We start from the raw sequence: 24,856 nt of genomic DNA, 5'->3' as shown, positions 1-24,856 counted from the left end.
GGAAGAGTATCAGCTTGCAAGCATAGGGTTCCAAGTTCGATCCCTCACAGCATCTTCAGGTAGGGCTGGGAGAGACTCCTGCCTGAATCCCTGGAGAGCCGCTGCCAGTCAGTGTAGACAATGCTAAACGAGATGGGCCAGTGGGCTGACTCAATAGAAAGCAGCTTCCTATGTACCCTTGCTTTGCTGCTTCATTCTTGATTCCAAAATGGGAACTCTGTCGTGTTTACCACCACCACCACCACCACAAACCAATATTTATAGACTGCCTTTTAATAAAAGTGCCCAAAGAGGCTTACCTAGAGAAATAATAAATAAACTAGCAGACCCGGCACATGGCATCTGCAACGCTAGTTTGTCGCCATGGTTTCCTTCCCCTACTCTCACCTTTCCCTCCCCGCCCGCCAGGAGCGCTTTCCTTCCCCGCCGGGCAGGGGCGTAGCGAGGCGAGAGGGGCCCCATGTTCATCCCTCTCTCGGGCGGCCCCCCAGAGTGAGGGAGACAATGAAGAAAATAGGGAGGGAGGGATCTGGAGGGCCCTCAGGAGCTGGGGGCCCGTGTTCTTTGAACCCTTTCGGTCAATTATAGCTACGACCCTGCTGCTGGGCGTGGCGCGAGAGTTCCGCGGCTCTCGTGAGATTTCCGCGACGCATTCCCCTTCATCCACGCATGGACTGTCTTAGTGAGATAGATAGATAGAAAGACAGATAGATAAGATGGATCCCTGTCCCCAAAGGCTCACAATCTAAAGAAGACTCATAAGACAACAGCCACCGGAGGGATGCTGTGCTGGGGTGGATAGAGTCAGTTGCTCTCCCCCTGCTAAATAAAGAGAATCACCACATTAAAAAGGTGCCTCGTTGCCTAGTTAGCAGAGGCGGCAAGGGATGTGGCCGTAACCCAGGAGGCACATGTATAGCTCCGTGGCGGATCATTGGCTTCGCAGTTCCCCTAGGTAGTGTTCCCCTAGCTTCTGGTACAGACAGACATATGATGCTGGCTTATACCCAGTCAAACCACAGGTCTGTCTCCCTCAACAAGCTCTGGCAGTGGATCTCCAGGGTTTCAGGCCTTTCTCAGCCCTACTTGAAGATGCTGCCAAGAAGCAAATCCAGGCGCTTCTGCGCTGCCGCTGAGCTATGGCCTCATACCAATGCTTGTAATGCTCTCAAGCTGAGCAGAAGGAGTGCCTCTCGATCATCTCCCCACCATGCTGCCTGGCTATACAGGAAGCTGCCATTGGTCCATCTAGCTCATGACGGGTAGCAACTCTCCAGGGTTCCTGAGATGGGGACGTAGGAGGAAGCTGCCTCCTGCGGAGTCAAGTCATTGGCCCCTCTAGTTCAGGACTATCTTCACAGACTGGCAGCAGCTCCTCCAGGTTTTCAGGCAGGCGTCTCTCCCAGCCCTACCTGGAGATGCTGCCAGGGATTGAACTTGGGACCTTCTGCATGCAAAGCAGACGCTCTGCCACCGAGCGATAAACGTGCCTGATGGACACAGGGAGCTGCCTTTTGCTGAGTCAGAACCCTGGTCGATCTAGCTCAGTATTGCTTCAGCTCCAGCTCCAACTCCTAAGGATCACAGGCATCTTTTCTCCTAAGGATCACATGACCCTTTTCCTGGCTCAGTTCCAGACTTAGTTGACAAAGCGATGTTTTCAAAAAAGTGCCATTCAAAGCGATGTTCAGGGATCCCCCAAGAGAGACACGTGGACATGTTGAAAGAAAGCAAAAGCAGCTCCCTTTAGACACGCTGAAATTTTCAAGGGGTTTCTAAAGTTGCTGGCACAGAAATTTCAGGCGACGAGACATGCAAAGCAGAGACCTGGGATCCTCCCACGGAGAGAGCATTCAAGAATTCAAGAGAAGCCCAGCGACTTCCCAAAATAAATTAAATATTTCAGGGAGTTTCTTTCCATTCTGATGCGTCATAATTATAACAGGCTCTGCTAACAACTGCCTAGGCAGCAGAAGGTGGGCTGTGCTATATTGTTTAGACTGTATGCCCTTTGGGGACAGGGAATCATCTTTTTGTTTTGTTTTGAATAAAAAGAACCCCCACCTTTTTTTCCCTTTTTTTTTCTTTCTCTCACCTAGAAATTGCTGACATAATTGTGTGGAACACAGGAAGTTGCCTTCTACTGAGTCCAATCTGTTGTATGGAATCAGAGGTGGACCTAGGTAATTTCGGACCATGGACCTAAAGGCCAGTGGACGCCCCCCCCCCCGCAAGTTAAGCATCATTTTTTTAAATAAGTATGTTCTTTAGGGCACAAACCACATCACTCAGGAAGGACTAAAAAGGATTTAGGGGCCCCCAGGGGATATGGAGACCCTGGGCTTTGGCCCCAAAGTCCAGGGGTCAGAGCGCCTCTGTATGTATGGTTATTTGCTTTTCCCTTTGAAGAAAGTACAACGTATCCCAGCCGGGTCCTTTCGAAAGCATCCTCTCCAGTTCCAGAGTGTGGCGTCTAGCTGTGGCAACTATTTAAGAAACACCAATAAAACCACTGTCGAGTCTAAATTACTTAACTAGTTTATTGGTGAAATGCATTTGGAGAGGAAAGACCTGATCCTGTCTAATAGCTACATAATGAATTGGGGGGCAGGGGGAGATGGACGGGGACTGACTCAACTCAGGAAGTACCTGAGGAGTCAAGGTAAAGGTAAGGTAAAGTGTGCCATCAAGTCGATTTCGACTCCTGGCACACAAGTTGTCTACACTGACTGGTAGCAGTTCTCCAGGACTTCAGGCTGGTGATTCCCAGTCCTACATGGAAATACATGAACAGAAGGCTTTCTATAGGCAAAGCAGATGCTTTCACACTGAGCCCCAGCCCTTTCCTATTAATACGGTAAAATCCATACACTGCCAGCATCAGATGCTCTCTGATTTATTAGGCCCGCAGCGCCTTCTGGAGCGGCATGGATTGAACAAGAGTCCAGCAGGGGGTGGTTTCCCTCAGCCAAGGAGTTTCCGTGTTCCAGGTTCTCCATAGGTCCCTGTATACAAATTCAATCAGAAAAGCAAAATAAGCAAATTACTTCTCCAGTCCATCAGTCAAATCTTTATTGCTTTCGGCCAAAGGCCAAAGTGGAACAGAAAAAGACAGACTCCAGTGCGAATTATACTACAGTATATAAGAAAGTGATGACACCAGGTAGGACAAGATGGGGTGCTACCACCAATAAGGCCCTCTCTCTTGTAGAAAGTAAAGTGTGCCGTCGAGTCGATTTCGACTCCAGGCACCCACAGAGCCCTGTGGTTGTCTTTTGGTCGAATACAGGAGGGGTTTCCCATTGCCTCCTCCCGTGCAGTGTGAGATGATGCCTTTCAGCATCTTCCTAGATCGCTGCTGCCTGATGGAGGTGTTTTCCATAGTCTGGGAAACACACCAGCAGGGATTCGAACCGGCAACCTTCTGCTTGTTAGTCAAGCATTTCCCCACTGCGCCAAGGCAGGGGTCATAGAGTAGAGGCAAGCAGGGACAGGCAAGGAGACCCTCCCTAACCACCTCTATGCCCAGTGCCCCAAGTGGTCACTGGGATAGTTAGTGCGAAAGGTCGATGTCACTGGAACACCATCTCCAACAAAACCACCTGCTTCTTCTAGCTCAGTCTTCACTGACTGGTAGCATCTCCGCGCAGTGGCAACCGGTGAGGGCACTGCCAGTGGGCAGCAGTGGCCGGAGGCACTTTTAACTGTGAATTACTAGGTGCCAACCTCTCCTCCTCAGCTCCACCACTCAGCTGTCAGAGGCCCTTTGCGTGGCCAGCAAAAGCACCTAGTAATTTACAGTTAAAGGTGTCTCCCGCAACCCACCCATATTGGCCACCATTGCTGCAGTGCTTCAGACATAGGGGTCTCCCCCGGCCCAGCCTGGAGATGCCGAGGATTAAAACGAGGACCTTCTGCTTGCAACGAGGACCTTCCGCTTGCAAGGCTGATGGTCCAGTTGCTGATAATAATGCCTGCCTCTGGCATTAATTACCAGCAATACTCATATTCCTAATGCATTATTAAGTTCTCCCTCTTGAATGCATCTCAGAATTATCTGAGAATGTGATCCAATTACTCTTCTTATATTTGAGGAACAAAACTGGTCTATCTTTCCACTCCTATTCTTATTCCTTCTGGTGTCCCTCGAAGTTTGGTGGGGTGGTTTTCTATGTGTTTTGCATATTTTGCAACATTAAAAATTACCCCCCACATCCCCAAAAAGAGAACTTTATATACAAGGATTCCTTTCAGGGCTTCTCAGGACAGTGTGTAGGTCAGGGTGCAGCCTGTGATCTTTCTACACACACACACACACACACACACACACACACACACACACACACACACTCCATGTGAATAAATACCTGTACAAGAACTAAGCAGTCTCCTTCATTCTTAGAAAGCCCATGGGCAGGTGGCTGAAGTAAGGGGTGAATGACAGGACTGGAATCAAGATACTGGAACCTGAGGTTAGTGGGTGAGATTTGCATAAGGAGGGGACCAGACCAAAAAAGTCCCACAGAGCATTGAGGAACGTAGAGGTCAGTGTGTGCGTGTGTTGGAATTTCCCTGTCTTAACCTCAACAAAGAACCACCAAAGATTAGGAGGCCACCACAGTTGAGCTAGGGCTGTCTTGGACTGACTAGTCTTAGATCTTGGGTTTTGACCCTCCCCAATAGGGCCGTAGCTCAGTGGTAGAGCACCTGATCTGCACGCAGAAGGGCCCAGGTTCCATCCCTGGCAGCATCTCCAGGTAGGGTGGGGAAAGACCTCACTGTCTTGAAACCTGGCAGTCACTCAAGGCAGCTTCCTATGTATGAACTAAAGTCGTTAAGGCCACATTGGTACATAACGTGGAACCGCGGTTCCACTCCCCCCACCCTCCCTTCCAAATTCAGACGTAACAGAAAGCGATCTCTGCATTCAGTGAGACTGCAGAGAGAAGGGGGAACTCGCTGAGCTGGCTTCCTTCTGGCTTGAAGGACAGCCTGTACAGCCAGTCGCGGCTGGATCCAGGGGACGAGCTTCTTCCCTCAACTTTGATTCCGGATTCGGACACAACGCAGGCTGCGTCAGACCTCGGGTTGCAGCAACAGAACACATTACAACCCCAGGGTTCAGAATGGAGTCAGAAATCTGAAACCTCGGGTGCGTCACCACTCCAACCCGCATTTGCATGCATTCACACGTAACACTTTAGGAACATTTGGCCCATCCAACGCCAGTTCTGGGTTACATACAGATGCGGCCTAAATGTCTCTCAAATTGAAAGGAAAACAGGGCCACCACAAAATAAGAGAACTGCTTCTACACATTTTGGAAACTCTCTAGGTATGGAAGCAGCACATATGTTTGTATGGTTACAGAAAAGGTACTTTTAAAAAAAATCCCTGTAAGCTAAAGACTCAAGGACTAAAAATTCTTGGGTTTTCTTGGGTTTGAAGGAAAACAAAGAGAAGAAGAGATGGGAGGGATGGGGCTGAGGCTCCCCAAGGATGAGTAATAGAGGGATGTGGCCAGCAATGAACATAGGACGCTGCCTTCTACTGAGTCAGACCCTTGCTCCGCCTAGCTCAGGATTGTCTACAGTGGCAGCTGTTCTCCAAGGTTTCAGGCAGGAGTCTTTCCCAGGCCTGTCTGGAGATGCTGCCATGGAGTGAACCAGATGCTCTTCCACTGAGCTACAGCCCCATCCCCTCAGGGGGATATCTCACAGCAGACAGTACTCACATGTAGTCTCCCATCCAAATGCTAACCAAGGCACACTCTGCTTAGCCAAAGGGATAATTCATGCTCGCTACCTCAAGTCCAGCTCTTCACCTCAAAGAAGAGAGGCGCTACTCCCCGAGAAACCAAACAACAACACATCATGCTACCTGACATAATAAAAAATAGAGTATACCTTCTTATATCATTCTTCACAAAGCATACAAATTGAACGCTGTCTTTCAAGAAGATCACAAACAGAGACTATTTATAAACAAAATTGGTTATCTATACCTCTCACTTCTCAAGCTTTACCTAAATTCATTGACTTAAAAATAGTTACCGTGTTCTAAACTCAAACCTTTCAAGTACAATTGGCAGATCGATGGAGGAGAGCTGGCCTTGTGGTAGCAAGCATGAATTGTCCTCTTTGCTAAGCAGAGTCCACCCTGGTTTTGCATTTGAATGGGAGACTAGGTGTGAGCACTGCAAGATATTCCCTCTCAGGGGATGGAGCCGCTCTGGGAAGAGTGCCTGCATGCTTGCTCACAGAAGGAACAGAGAGGGAACTTGGAGTCTTCTGCATGCAAGCAGGCAGGTGCCCTTGGGGTATAACTAGGGGAGAGGGGGGGCCTCCAGCAGCCCCTTGGAGTGAAGGAGATAATGAAGAAGATAGGGAGGGGTGGAGCTGGGGCCCCTCAGGAGCTTGGGGGCCTGGATTCTTTGAACCCATCGGCTCAGTTATAGCTACACCCCTGGCCCCATCCTCTGGGGGGGATATCTTACAGTGCTCACATGGAGTCTCCCATTCAAATGCAGACCAGGGCAGACCCTGCTTAGCAAAGGGGACAATCCAGGCTTGCTACCACCAGACCAGCTCTCCAGATATTACTTGAATGGAATTTAACATCCCAACTGTGCACATCAGAGAGAGAGAGAGAGAGTCCTCCATGTGTTATTATGTGTTTATTATACTGCAGTTTCTACAGGGACATTTATTATGAATTAATAGTGCCCCTCCTAGCAAATTACCCTGGCTGCCCAGATGAATTGTCAACATTGCTTGTCTTGTTGCCGTTAGAATTCGAAGTAAGAGTGTATCCGACTGGTTAGAATTTATAAGGTTCACAAATACATGGATTAGTTTATTGTTACTGTTTGAGCTGTATGTATATATTTTTCTGGCCACCGGCCCCATAAATAAACAGAACGAACAGACTGACTCTGACTCTCTCTCTCTCTCTCTCTCTCTCTCTCTCCCCCCCCCCACCCCCACTGGTGCTGAGATTGTCCAGCTAATGTTTCCTGTTGCTGTCCCCACCACCACCGCCCACCCGCCCCGATCGCTCTTTAATATTACTTTTTGACCTTTGGTTTTCAGGCAGCAATGCCAACGGAGGCCCTCTGACATAAAGGAAAGGGGATGAGCGGCAGGAAAATGCTCAGGTCTTGAGGCAAGCATGACGAGAGCTTTCTGGGAAACAGCTCCTTCCACTGACTCAAAGGCGTGTGAGTTGGGACTCACGTAGGCCCTGATCCAAGGATGCTGCTCACAGCCTCACGCCAGATTGGAGGATGTGGTTGGGACTCACGTAGCCCTTGATCAAAGGCGGCCGCCCGACTGCCACCTTGCTGGTTAGGATTGGGCAGCGACTCATACTGTGTAGATGGCCTGGGAACTGGAACTCAGGGCTGGCCCACACATGGGGCATGGCGGGCGTTTGATTCGAGCGGGCGGACTGGAGGAGGAGGCAGATCAGTCAGTGCTGCTGGCCCACGGCCCACGGACTAGTTCGCCAACCGCTTCGGCGTTAAGTGGGCGGTCATTAAGTGGGCAGGAGGCTGGGACCTACCCAGCGCGTTGGGGTGTTGGTGCACAGTGTATGCTGCGGAGCACAGAGGAGAGAACATCAGGGTGGGTGCTTGGCAGGGTTCCCGCACTGCAGGGAAGAAACCTTGTGTTTCTTTTCAGAGGGCGAGCCCTTTGGGGACAGGGGACCATCTTATTGATGCATGACTTATTTTTCTATGTAAACCGCTTTGAGAATTGTGTTGAGCGGTATATAAATATGCATGCAGTAATAGTAGCAGTAGTCATCGTGCATATAGGGGTCCTTCTCAACCTTGGGTCTCCAGATGTTGTAGCTGGGAATGATGGTGTTTGTTGCTGAACAACATCTATGGACCCAAGGTTGGGAAGGACCCCCGTAGTGAGCCATCGAGACAGAAGTGGGGTCAGTGGTTTTGGACGGAGCCAAGCAGCAATCTAAAGAGGCACAAATCCCTGTCAGCAACACAAGGACATGCATTGGCCTTCCAGCTTTCTTTGACATTATTTATACACCGCTGCCTTATGCCAAATCAGGCTGTGAGTTCCTCTAGCCCAGACCTGTTTACTGTTCAATGACGGGGTTTTTTCCGAATGCTCAAGCAAGGGTCTTTCCCAATACCTGCTCTCTCTCTATGATTGGCTAACTGGAGATGCCAAGGATTGATGCTGGGACATCCAGTATGCAAAGCAGGTGGCATCCCATCCAGGCACAGCTTCTCCCTGTAACAGATATTCTGCTCGGGCAGGAAGGAACCTCTGAGTAGCACACCTGCAGTCTTGCCATGGGAAGTATTTGACGGCAGTTCGTGGCACGGCATCAGTCTAGGAGCAGGGCCAAAGTGAAGGGGGTGGATGACGGATGGTCTACACTTCAGAAATGGGGGCTAACCAATTAGGTTGCCGCTTTAGGAACAAAGGAGGCGGCCATATACCAAGTCAGACAGTTTGTCCGTCTAGCTCAGTATTGTCTACCCAGACTGGCAGTGGCCTCTCCAAGGTGGCAGGCAGGAGTCTCTCTCAGCCCTGTCTTGGAGATGCTGCCAAGGAGGGAACCTTCTCCTCTTCCCAGAGCAGCCCCATCCACTAAAGGGAAGATCTTCCAGTGCTCACACATGGAGTCTCCCATTCAATTGTAACCAGGGTGGACCCTGCTTAGCTAAGGGGACAATTCATGCTCGCTACCACAAGACAAGCTCTCCTCCCTCCTGGGAGGGAGTTGTCATCAAAAGAATGATTAGTAAACCAGGGCTGTCTTCATAAGCAAAAGAAGCTTCCCAAATCCCCTCAAAAGAAGCTTCCCAAAGCCAGAGGTCTATGCTTTGTACACATCAAAACAAGCACAACTTGAGTAGGTTCAGAAATGTTGAGCTACAATGAACACCTCCCATGTATCTTACCCTCTATTCTCCAGAAGCCAAAGAGGTCTATCAGCTGCTATTTGCCATGATGGGAAAGAGGAACCTCCATGTTCAGAAGCTGAGTAACGGATTTATTACTCCTCTGAGTAAGGCATTCAAGGATGTGGTAAGTGGCTGAGGAGGACTACTATTGCCTCCACATCCGATTTGTGAGCTTCCTGGGCACATCAGCAAACAGGGCATCGGAACAGATGTGCCCGTGCTCTCTGATCCGGCAGAGCACTTCTTACATTCTTAAGGCATGACTTGTCTCTTTTAAGAGGGTCCCGCAGCACAGTCTAAGGGCACACAATACAGCCACCTTGCTGAAGCTAAGCAAGTCTTGGTGTGGCCAATTTTTGGATGGGAGACCCATGTATGCCACCTTTGGAAATTGGGCCACAGCTCAGTGGTAGAACATCTGCTTTGCATGCAGAAGGTCCCAGGTTCTATCCCTGGCAACATCTCCAGGCAGGGCGGGGGAAGTCCGAATCCTTGGAAAAGCCGCTGCCAATCAGTGTAGACAAAACTGAGCTAGATGGACCAAGAGTCTGACTCAGTAGAAGGCAGCTCCCAATGTTCCACCCTGCTATGCTTTCTATCACACTTAACTAAAGAGGAACTTTTCAGGATTCCTTAACCAGAGGAAATGATCTTGACAAAATTGATGTTGGAGAACCCTTAGTGGGAAGAGAGGGATGAGTCAATGCGGGTGGAATTTGGGGAAGTGGTCATTTAGGTGTGACACTAACCCCTGGTAGTAGTTTGTTTGGTTTTTAACCACATGTGCTAGTAACAAGCACTAATTCTTTCTATGGAAAGCAGTATTGCCATAAGTAAAAAGCCTGTTCTGCAGAAAATACTTGGTAGGATGGTGCGATATAGGGAAATATTTTTCACTGACATCATGTGATATGGGAGGGGGGGAGTGAATGTGTGGGATGTTGGAATAATCTGCATGATTCCCACTGCACATTAAGGTCAACTGAGGAGGTTCGTCTCAGAGGCGGGTCTTGTCTGTAGCTGCTCCTGGGCTGTGGAATGCACTCCCGGAAGAAATCCGTAATTTGAGTTCATTACTGTCTTTCAGGAGAGACCTTAAAACCTATCTGTTTGGCTTGGCCTTCCAGGGTTTTTAAATTACTGTAAACTGTTTTAAATTGTTTTAAATGGTTGTCCTGGTTTTCCAGTTTTTTTGTTTTTTTTAGCTATTTGAATGTTTAATTGGTTTTATTCTGTGATTCTGTTTTTATAGTTTTGATTTTAATTGTTAACTGGTTTTAATTATTTTTATCCTTTATCCTGTTGTAAACCACCCTGAGCCATTTGGAAGGGCGGTATATAAACCAAATGAATGAATGAATGAAATGAATGAATAATTGTTTAAAAAATAGGAAAATATTCTTTGGTGGGACAGTGCAATATGGGGAGAAAGCTTTGATGTGACAATGTGATATGGAGAAACCCTGGGAGGACCACTGAAAATCTCTTTAACATTTCAGCTTATCCTTGGATGAACACTGAGCGCCACTCTGTCTACAAGATTCTGCCTGATTGTTCCTTCTTTGACCTTCCGTTGGGGGCAAAAATTCCAATCTGGGTCTGGCGCTTTCCCTTTTTTTGCATTTCTTCTTGGGAATCTAACTGGGAGGGCATTTATAGAAACAGAAATGGTTACTGCAGCCCAGCTGTTTTGGCTGAATGGAACAGAGCTTCTGCTTCTCTCTTGCTGGATCTCTTCCTTGGGCGCCCATGCCATCTGCCCTTTTTCCCTGGGACAGTCCCTACCAAATCACAGTCCCTATTTCTGCCTTTTGAGAAATATTGGGAGGCAGTTTTTTAAAACACGTGGCTAGCATTTGCACATACTCCCTTTCCACCTTGTTACCAACTACCTGCCCATCTAGATAATGCATGTGGTAGAAAGTATTTCTGAGTTGTGCGGCAAATATAAATGGCAACAAATACAACTAGATGACCCATCACAAAACGAGGCCTTCTGTAGCAGACGTGTGTGTTTAAAGATGGAAAACTCTTGGCTTTGATATATCAGGGTTTCCTCTTTGATTCTGAGGTGTTGCGTTTTGCTTTTCTCACTGCTTTTCGAGGATGACATTCTTGTTTTCCCTGAAGGTCCTGTCCCGTCCCCCCACCTCACTTGTTTTTGTGGACTTCGACTATGTAAGCCACTTTGTTCTTTTTACCGCAAGTGGGATATAATTAAAACAAATAATCAGTATGTTTATATGTATGCAATTGAACATATAATTGATCAGGAAATGTATACGTACTGGCAAAACCATTTGAACTCATATGAGCCAGGATTTCTGTACTTTGAAACACAACAGACCTGTCCAACACTCCAGAGAGAGAGAGAGAGAGAGAGAGAGACTGTCTGTCTGTCTGTCTGTCTGATGGTGTTCCACGACCTTGACTGGGAACATTGGTCAAGAACATAGGATTATAGGAAGCTGTGATAAATCAAGTCACACCCTCGGTCCATCTAGTTCAGGACTGTCTACCCAGACTGGCAGCAGCTTCGCCAAGGATTCAGGCAAAGGTTTTTCCCAGCCCTACCTGGAGATGCTGCCAGGGATTGGACACGGGGCCTTTTGTACACAAATCAGGTGCTCTGCCACTGAACTATGGGAATGGTTTTCTAGGAGATGAGACATGATTATTCAATGGAACATATTCAGTTTGACGCCTATAACTGGCCATCCTTTCGTACGGCACGGCCACTCCCCCCCCCCCCCCCACACACAAACAAGTTATCGGATTATACAAAGATCCATCCACCTGACACATCTGAGTACTTGTACATTTTTATTTAAAATCCATTACACCAGATTGCTAATCCTTAGCTCAGTGGTGGAGCATCTGCTTTGCCTGCAGAAGGTCCCAGGTTCACTCCCTGGCAGCATCTCCAGGTAAGGCTGGGAGAGAGTCCCACTTGGAAAGGAGTTTGCTCCTGGCGCAGCATGGAAATGACTTGACTGGCAAGCCAGAGGTTGCTGGTTCAAATCCCCGAACACCTATATGGGGCAGGGGCGATAGAGGAAGATGCTGAAAGGCATCACTGTCTCACACTGTGCGGGAGATGGCCATGGGAAACTGCTTCTGTATTCTACCAAAGACAACCACGAGGCTCTGTGGGCGCCAGGAGTCAACACCGACTCGACGGCACACTTTGCCTGACGGAGCAAAGAGGCACCTTTTCAAGGGGCAATTCTTTTCTGTTTAGCCGGGGGGGGGGGTGCGACTGGCCCTCTCCAGCCCAGCACAGCATCTCTCCAGGGGCTGCTGCTGGTGTCTACCTTCCCTTTCTTTTTAAAAAAAAAAAATGTGAGCGCTTGGGGACAGGAAACCATCGGATGCACTCACTCTTCACTTGTCTGTGTCAACCGCTTTGGCAACGCTTGTTGGAAAGCAGCGTATAAGTAGCCGTAGTAGCAGTCTGAGAAAGCCGCTGCCAGTCCGTGTAGAGACAACCCTGAGCTTGTCGGACCTCCACCATGGGCCGGACTTGGTGCAAGAAGGCAGCCTCCTCTGGTGCTCAGGAAAGAGACGCGCGCTCCAGCTGCGGAGCCTGGGTGGCCCCGAGTCCTCTCCTCCTGCGCCCTTGCTGCCGGCGGCTCCAGCATCCCCGCTGCCTGCCTGCCTGCGCTGCTTTCATCCCGCATTCCCTGCCAGCGCCGGGCAGGAGCTTCTCCTCCTCCTCCTCCTCCCGCCCGTGGGACTTTCCCGACTTCCTCCTTCGAAGAGGAGCCGCTCCAGCCTGCCGGCGCGCAGCGAAAGTCGGCGGAGCTTTCCCTTGCCCGGCCAGGCGTAGGTGGTGCACTGCTCCTGCCGCCGCCGCCGCCGCCGCCTCCTGGAGGAAAGGGTGTGTTTGCGCGCCGCGGCTCAGTGGGACGGCTCGCCCTCCCCCCCCCCGCCCGGAGCCTGGGGGTCGGCCCGCTTAAAAGGCCCAGCCAGGCAGGAGCCGACCCAGACGCGACGACGGCGCTTTGGGGAGATGCCGCGCTCTGCTGCTGCCGCCGCCCTGGAGGCGCCCCTGCAGGAATTCGCTGCCTGGCAGCACAGCAGCAGCAGCAGCATCGGGAGGAGCTGCAGGCGGCGCGGCGGCGGGGGCGGCGAGCTGAGCGGGCTGCGCTGCCTCGTGGCCTGCTGCCTGCTCGCCGTGCTGCTCTTGGCGCTCCCGGTGGCGTTCCTCCTGGACAGAGCCTTCCGCCAAGCAGCGCCGCCGGCCGACCAGCAGGAGGTAAGCGGGGCGCCAGACCGAGCCTCGAGGGCACCGGGCGGCGGGGGGGCGGGGCACTCCGCGCCAAGCCTGCCGGTGCGCGCAGGAGAGCGCGGCCGGGAGGAGGCGCCGTCGGGAGGCTGTCGCGCTTGTCCTTCGGCCCGGCTGGAGAGACAGGTGGAGAGATGGAGAGGGCGATAGATCGATAGATACTGAAACTTTCGCATTTCTTTTAAATCCATTTCTTCTTCTTCTTCTTCTTCTTCTGCAACCCATCTCTGCGTTGCATTTAGGAGAGAGCGCTGTCCTGCTTTTCCTTTGCTTCCACCTCCTTTTGGCGTGCGCCTGCTGGGCAGGGAGGGAATCCTATTCCTCCCCTGGGACTTTTACGCACTGCAGGTTGCCCCGCGAGTTCCTGGGGAGGCTTTATTGCGAACCCGAAGTTGTCCCCCCAAAACACCGCCGCAAATAGTGGATTTAAAATTAAAAAAACCCCAACCAAACCCTGGATATAAATCGGGCTACACTCTACGGGGCAGTGAAAAAAACCGGATTGCGTGTGAACTGCTCCCCAAACCTGGCAGGGACTTCGGGGTAAATCCAGCCGACATGTGAACGCAACTCTTCCATTCCGGAGGAGATGCGAGTTCAAGGGCTTCAAAAAGCACGGTGTGAAAAACTTCCTGGAGTTGGAGTCTCTCTTTCCCTTCCCGCAACCTCAGGGCGCTGCGACTGCCTGCGCGGTGCGTTAGGCGGCGGGTGTGGTTTTAGCCGGGGTCCCCCAGTTTGGAGCCGCTTTTAGTTTAGCCCAGTTTCCCTGCTGCTCCGTTGTTGCCCGTTTACATGTTGTTTGTTGTTGGGAATCGGTGCTTGCGAGCTGCCCCGAGCGGCGCGCGGGATGTAGATATTTTCGGAATGAATGAAGCCGCTGGCAGGGAGTGGATGGCTCGCGGGGCGACCCGATCCGCTGCACGCCTCGGCAAGCGTTTGAGCACCAGTTGCTCGGATTCAGGGCCAGCGCTTCTTTGCTCGGCACCGCATCATCGCCACTGAGAGGGAGGGCTCTGCAGGGGTGCAGTCACATCTGCCTAGCCAGGGGACAGGACAGAAGTCTCCTTCCTCTGGGATGCAGCATGCCGCGCTCCAGCTGCTGGCTGGCTCCTGGCCCACCCTGGAGATAGACGGCTGGTTGCAGGGGGAGGAGGAGAAGAGAGGAATTTAGGAAGCTGCCCTCTGAGTCAGACCCCTTGGTCCATCTAGCTCAGCATCGTCGACCCAGGCTGGCAGCGGCTTCTCCTAGGCTGCAGGCAGGAGTCTTTCCCAGCCCTAGCCTGGAGATGCTGCCAGGGAGGGAACTTGGACCCTTCTGCATGCAAGCAGGCAGGTGCTCTTCCCAGAGCGGCCCCACCCCCTAAGGGGAATTCCTTACAGGGCTCACACATGTAGCCTCCCATTCAAATGCAAACCACCCTGCTTAGCCAGGGGGGCAAGGCCTGCTTGTTACCACTAGACCAGCTCTAGTCCCTTAGTGGAACACCCACCTACCCTGCTACCTCCCAATGACCCTTCGGGAGCGCAAAAGGGCTGCATTTGTAACCTCCGCTCCTAATTGGTGCCAGCAATAAAGGGGAATTCCAAATGTCACTCTCCCTCAGGATTCGGGAGCCGAGAATTGGACCGCTGCGTCCGCTGCAAGACCTGAATCGTGCTGCTGAATCGCTATAAAGCATGGAGGAGAGATTCAAAAATGAAGCACGGGTGGCTGAAGGTCTGGGCAGAAGAAGACTCCTGCTCCTTAAACTATCCCAGCTGTAACCCAGAAGGGAAGGTTACAGTGTTTGCCATGAGGGGTTAGTCAGGCGTTCCTCTTCTTATGGTAGAGGTTGTTCAGACATACAGCGGCTCAACCCTGCTGGCTAACTTTATGCAGAGTGTTCCCATTCCACTCCTCGCCAAAACTCCAGAGTAGACTGCAGAATGCTATATAAATATTTGTTGTATTGATATCTGTACCAGGCTATGGCTATCAAGGTCTCCAGTAGGGGTCTTTCTCAGCCCTGCTATCGGAGTTCTTTTTAACTGGAGATGCCAGGCATCAAACCTGGAACTTTAGGCATGCCGACTGTTTTCTTTCTTTCTATCCTTTTGAAATCCGGACTCCTGGGTGTGAGCTGAGTTGCATAATTTGGAAGCTTGTTGGTGAGGTCATGCTGTCTGTCACTGAGCGGACACATTTCTTGCAAAGCACTTGTGTTGGTTGAAATCTCTGACATGGGCTTGGTAAGCGAGTGATGGTGTTATGGAATGCCCATCAACATTCCAGTGCTCAGGGAAGAGAGCAGCCAAAAGAATGTTCAAGATCCTGTTTCTGTGAGAAACGATAGATGTCCGTTTGGATGGGCTTAAAACCTCACACAAGTAGCAGCTGTGTGGGGCAGGTGAGAGACATGACTGGCATTCCCAGAAAGGGAGGAAAGGCTGGCAGAGAGCCCAGATCTTGGGTAGCTTTAAAGAAAGGAGGAATGAGACATGGGAAGGGCACAATGGAGAAAGCAGACTGAGGATTCTGGGCTAGAGACCCAAGGAGCCAGAGAATGATTATTCTGTGACCCTGAGAGAGCTCTTGTACCCCAGGAAAAATTGTTCTTTTGGAAGGGCTAGAAGAGCAGGAACATGGGGAGCCTGGCCACTCCTTTCCATAGGATTTCCCCTTTTGCCTTGCCCAGATATCTGTGGGAAGTCAAAGGATGTCTCTTATACTTGCTTTTAATTATACATTTGTTTATAGGAGCTCAAGTTGACACATATGGTTCCCTCCCTCTCCCACTTTTATTCTCACAACAGCCCTGTAAAGTAGGTTAGGCTGTGAGTAAGGACCAGCTCCAGGCCACCCAGTGAGCCTTCAGGGCTGAAGGCGGGGGGGGGGGAATCAAACTTGGGCCTCCTCAGACCAAGACTCTAACCACTAGACCAGACTAGCTCTATGGCCTCATGCCCAGGATGGGCTGTTGGATTTCACCTATTGATCTGAAAGAGCTATCCCGTTCCTTGGCTGCAAGCAAGCTTTCTAGTCCGACCCTACAGCTCACAATGTTTCTGCTGTTTTTCAGCACAGCTATCTCACAGTATTGCATAAACCTCCATTAAGCAATTAACACGTCACAGAGGTCACTGGGAGTGAAGTTTGCCTTGCATTGCATCAACACTCCCCTTGGCTCCCAGTCACTGGGATGCAAATTCCCAGCTGGCAGGCATCACTGCTCAGAAGCCTGCCAGCTAGGCCTTTTGCCAAGGAGGATGGCTCAGCTGTGCACTCCAGGCAGTTGACTGCTTATTAACTGATAGCTTCCATCAGTAGAGACTGGCAGCCGCTATCAGCTGTGAGCCCAAGCCGTACACCCTAACCCTAAACAATGCCAACATATGCAGGGGCTATCACTCCACTCTATGGAGAAAGCATAACAGTAGTGGGGTAGGCACAGCAAACAGGATCAAAGCACATTTGGTTTAAATTGAATTGTATTGTGTGTGTATACACACACACACACACACACACACACACACACACACCCCAGTCTACACAGACGGGCAGCGGCTTTTCCAAGGTTGCTTTTCCAAGCGGCTTTTCCAAGGTTGCAGGCAGGGATCTCTCTCAGCCCTATCCTAGAGATTCCAGGGAGGGAACTTAGAACCCAGATGCTCTTCCCAGAGCAGCCCCATCCCCTGAGAGGAATCTCTTACAGTGTTCACATGTATTCTCCCACTCAAATGCGCACCAGGGTAGACCCTGCTTAGCAAAGGGGACCGTTCATGCTTGCAACCACAAGACCAGCTCTCCTCCCACCATGGTGAACTGGCCTAGTGTTTGGATCAATGCCCAGAAGCTGCTCCTTTAAGGATCACCGCCCTGCAGAAGGGACGTGTAGGATGGGGGACTCCATCAGAAAAAATTGCTTCCTTGGAGCTCTCCAGGGTCCTGAAGCTTAGTTTAGCCTAGCCTGGCCTTACCCTGCCCTGTAAGACCTTGCATCTTCATGGTTCTCTGTGTGGAAACTGGGGCAGTACAGTCACCTTCAGGAAATTATATTGTTAAAGGTGGGATATAAAAACATGGCAGATGCACACACGCCACAGAATTGTTAATGATTTTAAAAATGTAGCGACACATTGCATATACAGGTCAAGCTTTAGGTGTCTCACTGTACATGTAGAAGGGGTCAGCTGTATATACATTTTAATGTGTTTTACATTTATTTCATACTTTGATGTACTGCAAAATTAAAAGGTGGGGTGGAGTGGGGAGAGAAGAGATGCAGAGAATGTCTACTTTCTGAGTCTGAGCAACTACTGATGAGAGCAGACCATACTAGACCAGTTGACCCAATGGTCTGAACTGGTAAAGGCTGATTTTCTTGGGTGGGGGTGGAGGGTTCCTAACACATAGGAACGTGGGGAGCTGCCTTACGCTGAGTCAGACCATTGGTCCATCTAGCTCAGTATTGTCTACCCAGACTGGCAGCAGCTTCTCCAAGGTTGCCGGCAGGAGTCTCTCTCAGCCATGTCTTGGAGATGCTGCCAGAGAGGGAACTTGGAACTTTCTGCATGCAAGCCAGGTGCTCTACCACTGAGCTATGGACCTTGTGAAAAATTAACAAATGCCTTCTATTGAGTCAGTTCATAGGGAGCTGCCATATACTGAGTCAGACCATTGGTCACTGGCAGTGGCTACTCCAAGGTTGCAGGCAGGAATCTCTCTCAGCCCTACCTTGGAGAAGCCAGGGAGTGAACCTGAAACCTTCTGCTCTTCCCAGAGTGGCCCCATCCCCTGAGGGGAATTTCTTGCAGTGCTCATACATCAAGTCTCCCATTTATATTCAAACCAGGGCAGACCCTGCTTAGCTCCCACAAGATGAGCTCTCCTCCTATTCCTCGCTGTCCAACATCCAGGAAAATGGGGTTTTTTGTGGGGGGGTTGGAATCTCTACTGCACCCCTACTGCCTCCAAAAAAAGAAACCCACCATCAGTTTTGGTTTTAATTAAAAAGAGTCATGAGATTCTCTCCACAGATTACACATGTCCAGGCTGGCCTTTCTGTCTTCGCTTCGCTTCTAAAAGCACATCTCTGGAAAGGAACCAACATGCAAATACAGAACATCTGCTTTTTCTTCTTCTTCTTCTTCTTCTTCTTTTCTTTTTGGTCATTACAAATATTTACTTCACAAGTCAAGAGGGGCTGGGTGTTGCTTATTTGGCCTTTGTCTGTCTCGGCACTGGATTAGTTTCTTCCGCTCCCCTCTGCAGGCAGAACCTGGAAGATCGGCCCAGTTCCAGAAGCAAACAGCTATGCCTACTTCTATGCCTGGTGAGATTTGTCCCCCCCCCCCCGCTTTGCTGTTTACTCTGGTGTGCTCCGAAAGACATTCTTTCTTGATGACGAAAGAGCAAACTCAGTACAACTGTGTGTTTAAACCTGGGAGCTGCCTAAAAGGACACGATTGTCTTGTCCTCATGGAGGGCGGGTCTATCAGTGGCTACTAGTCTGGTGGCTCTAGGTTGCCTCCAGGCGCAGAGGCAGGATGCCGCTGGATTGCTGTTGCAATGGGATCCACGGCAGGAGAGAGGGCATGCACAAACCTAGGCATCTGGTGGGCCACTGTGTGAAACAGGATGCTGGACTAGAGAGGCCTTGGGCCTGATCCAGCAGGGCTGTTCTGATGTTCTTATAACCAAAGGATGGGACCAATAGTCTAATCTAGTCCAACATTCCATTTTCCCACAGCAGCCAATCAGGTGCCTTCAGGAAGCCCACAAGCAGCGTAGATAGATAGATAGATAGATAGATAGATAGATAGAACAGCCCTTCCTTGGAACATGAAGGTCCCATGTAGCTATTGTGGCGAACACCCATCAGTAAACCTCTCATCTCCATCAAAATTCATTTCCCCTCCTTTAAAGTCATCTAGACCAGTGGCCGTCACCACACCTTGTAGCAGTGAGTTCCACAGAATTTCCATGGTGCGCTGGGTGGAAAAGCTCTTCCTTTTGTCTCTACCACATCTCCCACCACTCGGTTTTCATTGGATGACCCCAAGTTCTCCAGGGCTGGAGAGAGGGTCCCTTGGTTTTCTGTTTTCTAAACGCAAAAGTCCCATCATTGAAGTCTTTTTCTACAGGGAAGGAGCTCCACCCCCTGGCAATCCTGCTTGCCCCTTTCTGCACATTTATGAGCTCTATAATATCAGCGATATATTTTGAGCATTTCAAATATGATGCTCACACAAGGGGAGCCAGTTATCAGCAGGGACTCTGTATCATTTGACCAGGGAGCACCAAAGAATGCAGGGTAAGGCTGGTACAACAGTGCTGCTGGAATGAAGCCACAGGAACAGAGGAAGCTGTCATATACTGAGCCAGACCCTTGGTCCAGCTAGCTCAGTATTGTCTTCACAGACTGGCAGCGGCTTCTCCAAGTTTGCAGGCAGGAATCTCCCTCAGCCCTATCTTGGAGATGCCGTCAGGGAGGGAAGTTGGAACCTAGATGCTCTTCCCAGAGTGGCTCCATCCCTTAAGGGGGAATATCTTCCAGTGCTCACACATGTAGTCTCCCATTCAAATGAAAACCAGGGTGGACCCTGCTTAGCAAAAGGGACACTGCATACTTGCTCCCAGCTCTCCTCCACGCACCTCTCTCCTGAAAAATAATCCTCTGTGCACAGCTGAAGACAAGAGCATGGAGAACTGGCCACTGCTGGAAGGGGAGGTGTCTTTTGGTCCTTGGCAGTTGATAACACAGGACAGGTCCAAGTCCTCACCTTCTGAGTGGAAGGGCCAGAAGTTGCTGCAGATGGACTCAAGGGCTGGTGGGTGGCACAGATGCCCATCTAGAGCAACAGCCCCTGGGTGGATGTGCCGTTTCCTTGACAGCTGCAAGACTCCAGAGCCCAGGTTCTTTCCTCCAGAGGAGGGAAGATGGAGTTGGAGGTGCAATGCAGAACTGGCCAGTACTACGACTGGGAAGGAAAGGTGGTGCCGTCAAGTCGGTGTCGACTCCTGGCGCCCACAGAGCCCTGTGGCTGTCTTTGGTAGAATACAGGAGGGGTTGACCATGGCCATCTCCCGCGCAGTAGGAGATGATGCCTTTCAGCATCTTCCTAGATCGCTGCTGCTCGATATAGGAGTTTCCCATAGTCTGGGAGAAACCCCAGCGGGGATTCAAACCCACAGCCTCCTGCTCTCTAAGCAGCCATTAGGTGGCACTACTGCTACTACTACTATTTAGATACCACTTTTCAACAGAAGTTCTCAAAGTTGTTTACACACACACACACACAAATAAAGTAAATAAATAAATAAGAAGATTCTTATCAAGTCGCCTGATACCAGATCTTGAGTCCATCAAGCTCAGTATTGTCAACACTGACTGGCAGCAGCAGCAGTTTTCCAGGTTTCCAGGCCGGGGCCCTTCCCAGCCCTACCAGGAGATGCTGCCAGGGCGTGAACCTGGGACCTCCTGTGTGCCAAGCAGATGCTCTCCCACTGAGCAAGGGTTCCATCCCCAACTTGTATAGATGCATTTAACTTCTGTAGATTGGGGGTTTAGTGTCCGAAACCTAAAGACTGAAAATTCCTTCACACCGTTTTAAGCAGGCATTCCAAAAACGGCAAAAAGGGAGGGGAAAGGGACACAAAATCAGGTGACTTACCTAGGAGCCAGGACCAGAAAGCCAGGGCTGTCGTTGATAAACAGAGTCCGTTGGGATGCAGGGCCTCCAAGGTGTCCCAAACTGAGCAAAATCCAGTGAGGTGCAATAACTCATCCTCATGTCCTTTCCTTCCTCTCTCTGCAGTTACAACCCCGCTTCCAGGATCCAGGCCAAAGGCCTACCTGACAGGTAATTTCCCACATCCAGTGGCTGCGACCTCCTCCGCACTTCTCATAGTATCGCCGTGACCGGTTGTTCCCCCTCTGCAGAGCGCCAGCAGGAACGGGGTTTGCGGGCGGCTGCTTCCCGTCCCTTTTCAAAGAAAGGCAAAGAAGTGAACACCTCGCTGTTTGTTTTCGCCACGGTACACTGCCTTTTCATGGAAAGCATGGGGAAGCAGTTGGCAAAGCCATAAAACAGGGCAGAGTTCATTGAAGAACACACTCCGCAGCCAGCACATTGGGCAGTTCAGTCGCAGGTCTATGTTCTTACGTTATTGTTTTTACCGCTTTCACCTTTGAATAGGATTCCGTCGTACCGACTGAACCTTTTGGCAGCCAGTGTGGGTGCCGTGGGCGGGTGGGGCGGCGTGAGGAACCTTTAACTGTAAATTACTAGGTGCTTACCTCTCCTCCCACACAAATGGCCTCTTCAGATGAGTGATGGATCTCCCGCCAGATCTCCCGCCAAATAGATAAATAGATAAATAAATAAGTGGTCCCCTGACTTGGTTAAAGCAGGGGACCACTTATCTATTCATCTATTCCTCTATCCATCTATCTATCAAATTTATATACCGCCCAAACTTTCGTCTCTGGGCGGAGACGAAATCTCCGCCCGAAATCTCTCTCTTTTCCTATTGATTCCTTTGGAGTTTGCATCATTTATTTACTTACCACCCCAAAGCCAGGCCTTCACCATGCTATGAAAACTGATCAGCGAAAGGGCCAAGCAGGCTTCCCTAGGGAGGGCTTTCTGCAACCATGGTTCCATGACCCAATGGCCCTGTCTTTTGTACACATCCACTTAATCTTAGGCGGAGAGGGACACACAGCAGGATCTCTGCTGTTGATAGTCCGCAGGAAAGTAGGTGCAGGAAGAGGCCGTCCTGAAGGTCGTGTGGGTCTGAATGTGGGTCATCAGTCTGAAAGCTCACTTGCGTCGTACCCATAGGTGAGGGCATGCACCCCAGACTGATTGGCTTGGTCTTTTTTCACAGCTGATTCACCAGAAGTAGGACCCTGTGTGGGGAACCAGTTACCCATCCTCAAGTGGCGAGATTTGAGAAGGCTGGAAGACGGCAACCAGATGCTTTACAAGAATGGCTTTCTGGTGGTCCCGAAGGATGGCGAGTACTTTATCTACTCTCAGATCACTTTCAGACGCCAACAACAGAATGTGAATTGCACCAAACACAACGTGACTGCCATAAAAGGGGTTCTCTCCAAGCGCACAGGGAACTATGTGATGGAACTCATGAGTGCCAGTAATTCCATTACCATGGCGGAGTATTCGAAGGAGTCAATCTATCTGGGGTCCATTGTTCTACTAAGGGAAGGCGATGAACTCATGGTGAATGTCAGTCACACCGAATTCGTGTATCCTAAAGAAAGTTTCTTTGGTGCTTTCTTCATCTAGCTGCCGGTAAGGGCATGGGTTTCCCATCTCCATGTATGCGCACGCACACACATGTGCACACGCAAACTGCTGTGCACATTTTCCCAGCTGGAGATGCTTTCAGAATTATGATCATGCAAAGTAATACTGGTGGATGGAGCTGTAGTTCAATGGGAGAGCTTCTGCTTGGGATACAGAAGGTCCCAGGTTCTTTCCCTGGCAGCATCTCCAAGTAGGGCTGGGAAAGACTCCTGCCTGAAACCTTGGAGAAGCTGCTGCCAGTCTGGGTAGACAAGACTGAGCTAGATGGACCAACTGTCTGACTCGGTATATGGCCACTTCCTATGTTGCTATGATTCGCAGTCCTCCAGAATTCTGTTCAGAGTTTATTGTGGTTTAATTTTTTGATTCTGTAGGGAGTGCAGGCAAGCTGTGCAGGCACAGTTTAAAAACAGAACGTAACAAGAGCCTTGCTGGATCACTCCTGAGGCCCATCAAATCCAGCACTCTTTCCCCCACAGTGGCCCTCCAGATGCCGCCAGAGGAGAGCTGGTCTTGTGGCAGCAAGCATGACCTGTCCCCTTAGCTAAGCAGGGTCTGCCCTGGTTGCATATGAATGGGAGACTAGAAGTTTGAGCACTGGAAGATCTTCCCCCTTAAGGGATGGAGCCACTCTGGGAAGAGCAGAAGGTTCCAACTTCCCTCCCTGGCAGCATCTCCAAGATCGGGCTGAGAGAGATTCCTGCCTGCAACCTTGGTGAAGCCGCTGCCAGTCTGTGAAGACAATACTGAGCTAGCTAGAGCAACGGTCTGACTCAGTAAATGGCAGCTTCTTATGCCTCTATGCCTTGGGAAGCCACGCAGCAAGGAAATGAAGGCATGCCCTCTCTCCTGCTGTTACTCCCTTGCAACTGGTATTTAGAAACATCATTCCTGTGAGGCTGGAAGTGGCCCACAACCACCAGACTAGTAACCAAACTCTCTAGGGAGATCTTGAGCTATTGTCAATCTGATACAGTTCTCTAGGCAGATCTTCAGCTATTGTAGATCTTCTACAGATCTCTAGGGAGTTCTTGCGCTGTTGATGATCTGCTGCAGATCTCTAGGAAGATCTATCTTCTGCCCATTGATGGTACAGAGGGGGGAACATGGGGATATAAACGAACTGCAAGAAGTGACCGTGGAAGCAAACCCACATGTGCTCCGATTCCAGAATTAGGTTTAGCAATTTAGGAGGAGTGGGACGCAGGTCAGAGCAATTGCATCGAACTGCAGAGGAACAGGATAGGGGACATCTATTCATCCTTATTTCCATCCAAATTGGGGTGGACACAGAGAAGGACATTTCATTGTGGCTTCTGTGTTTCCTGTAGATGTGCTCCCAGCTCAGCAGATGGTGCTAGCAGGTTACGACTGGAGAAGGACCAAGGAAAGACAGCTCTTGCATCCTTGAACTCAGCGCTGCTTGTCAGATCTCACCAGCGTCCAACTTCAGATGGAACCCCCGTTGGCTCCCTTGAGCACCCTCTCCTGAATTCTGATCCTCCTGTGCACAAATGTCCGGTGGAAGTCACCAGTTGTTTAACCATGTTCTTTGCCAAAGGGCTAGTGGGAACTGCGGATTGAATTCAATAAACCAGCCAAAGGAACCCACCCGGGTTAAGCTAAGAAGCACAAGAACCGCCGGTGTATTGTTGTGAATGCTCATACCAAGGACCACTGCCTAAGGCCTCCCCATTACTTGCAGATGATACTGCTTTATCTTCTGCATTTATCTGTTCTGCAATTGCTTTCCTGGAGGGCATAAAAGCCAAGAGGATGCTTGTTGTTGGGTCTGTGGTTGGGTTAGGTTGCTTGGTTGGTTTTGTTGTGAAATTAGACAATGTCATCTTCCTACAGCTGCAGTATGTGTTTCCAGTGCTGGACTGTGGCCCGTTATCTCACTGTTGCGTCACCCTGGGTATAAAATCTGGTATGTTGGAATGTTATTTAGAACTGGGGATGATTATGATGCTTCTGTCAGTAAGCAACGGGTTTACGGGAAGGATCTGTTTAGATCTTTTTGATGTTGCTGTGACCAATTATTTTTATACATAGTTCTTAAGAGTTGCTTCTTGTACTCTGACAGGGCGGCGGCTTCTGATTCAGGTGATTTTGCTCATTTGTGTCAAGCTACTTTCTGTTCATGGAAACTATCATAGAGATTATTATTTTAAATAAATTAAATACAATAATTTATGTATCTATTCTGAAACAAGAGGCTTGTATTGTGGTTCTTCACACACACACACACACACACACACACACACACACACACACACCATTCCCCCTTGTACATAGGAAGCAGCCATATACTG

The 24,856-nt window shown here is 50.1% G+C and overlaps 2 protein-coding genes across 9 annotated transcripts in view; one reads left to right on the top strand and one right to left on the bottom strand.

Moving 5' to 3' along the window:
• Positions 1-2,520: 2,520 nt before the first annotated feature.
• The window catches only part of TMEM268 (transmembrane protein 268), a 62,973-nt gene continuing 40,637 nt past the window's right edge, over positions 2,521-24,856 (bottom strand). For 5 of the 8 annotated variants that reach the window (XR_008312836.1, XR_008312837.1, XR_008312834.1 and 2 more), the window contains exons 10-11: positions 20,883-21,194; positions 2,902-3,005 (exon numbers count right to left, since the gene is read on the bottom strand). Coding sequence is in view for 2 of the 8 variants with exons in the window: in XM_053282650.1 (XP_053138625.1) it covers positions 20,999-21,194 (196 nt within the window). In the remaining 6 variants the exon portion in view is untranslated. Of the gene's footprint in view, positions 3,006-17,991; positions 18,488-20,830; positions 21,195-24,856 lie in introns of those variants that run through there. The other 3 variants (XR_008312835.1, XM_053282651.1, XM_053282650.1) reach the window with 3 other exon arrangements.
• Positions 12,945-24,750, top strand: TNFSF15 (TNF superfamily member 15). The gene is made up of 5 exons (XM_053282653.1): positions 12,945-13,199; positions 18,481-18,541; positions 21,027-21,071; positions 22,102-22,526; positions 23,873-24,750. The coding sequence occupies exons 1-4, from the start codon at positions 12,954-12,956 to the stop codon at positions 22,518-22,520; spliced, it is 771 nt and encodes a 256-aa protein (XP_053138628.1). The 5' UTR covers positions 12,945-12,953; the 3' UTR covers positions 22,521-22,526; positions 23,873-24,750.

The sequence above is a fragment of the Hemicordylus capensis genome, chromosome 17 (assembly GCF_027244095.1).
Source record: "Hemicordylus capensis ecotype Gifberg chromosome 17, rHemCap1.1.pri, whole genome shotgun sequence".
Taxonomy (NCBI): domain Eukaryota; kingdom Metazoa; phylum Chordata; class Lepidosauria; order Squamata; family Cordylidae; genus Hemicordylus; species Hemicordylus capensis.
Note: the sequence above shows the minus strand (reverse complement) of the source record. Positions and strands in the feature narration are given on the sequence as shown.

Coding starts and splice junctions, on each gene's coding strand:
- TNFSF15 (XM_053282653.1), top strand. CDS start 12,954: ATGCCGCGCTCTGCTGCTGCCGCCGCCCTGGAGGCGCCCCTGCAGGAA. Junction 13,200..18,480: donor CGCCGGCCGACCAGCAGGAG/GTAAGCGGGGCG, acceptor TCCCCTCTGCAG/GCAGAACCTGGAAGATCGGC. Junction 21,072..22,101: donor GCCAAAGGCCTACCTGACAG/GTAATTTCCCAC, acceptor CTTTTTTCACAG/CTGATTCACCAGAAGTAGGA.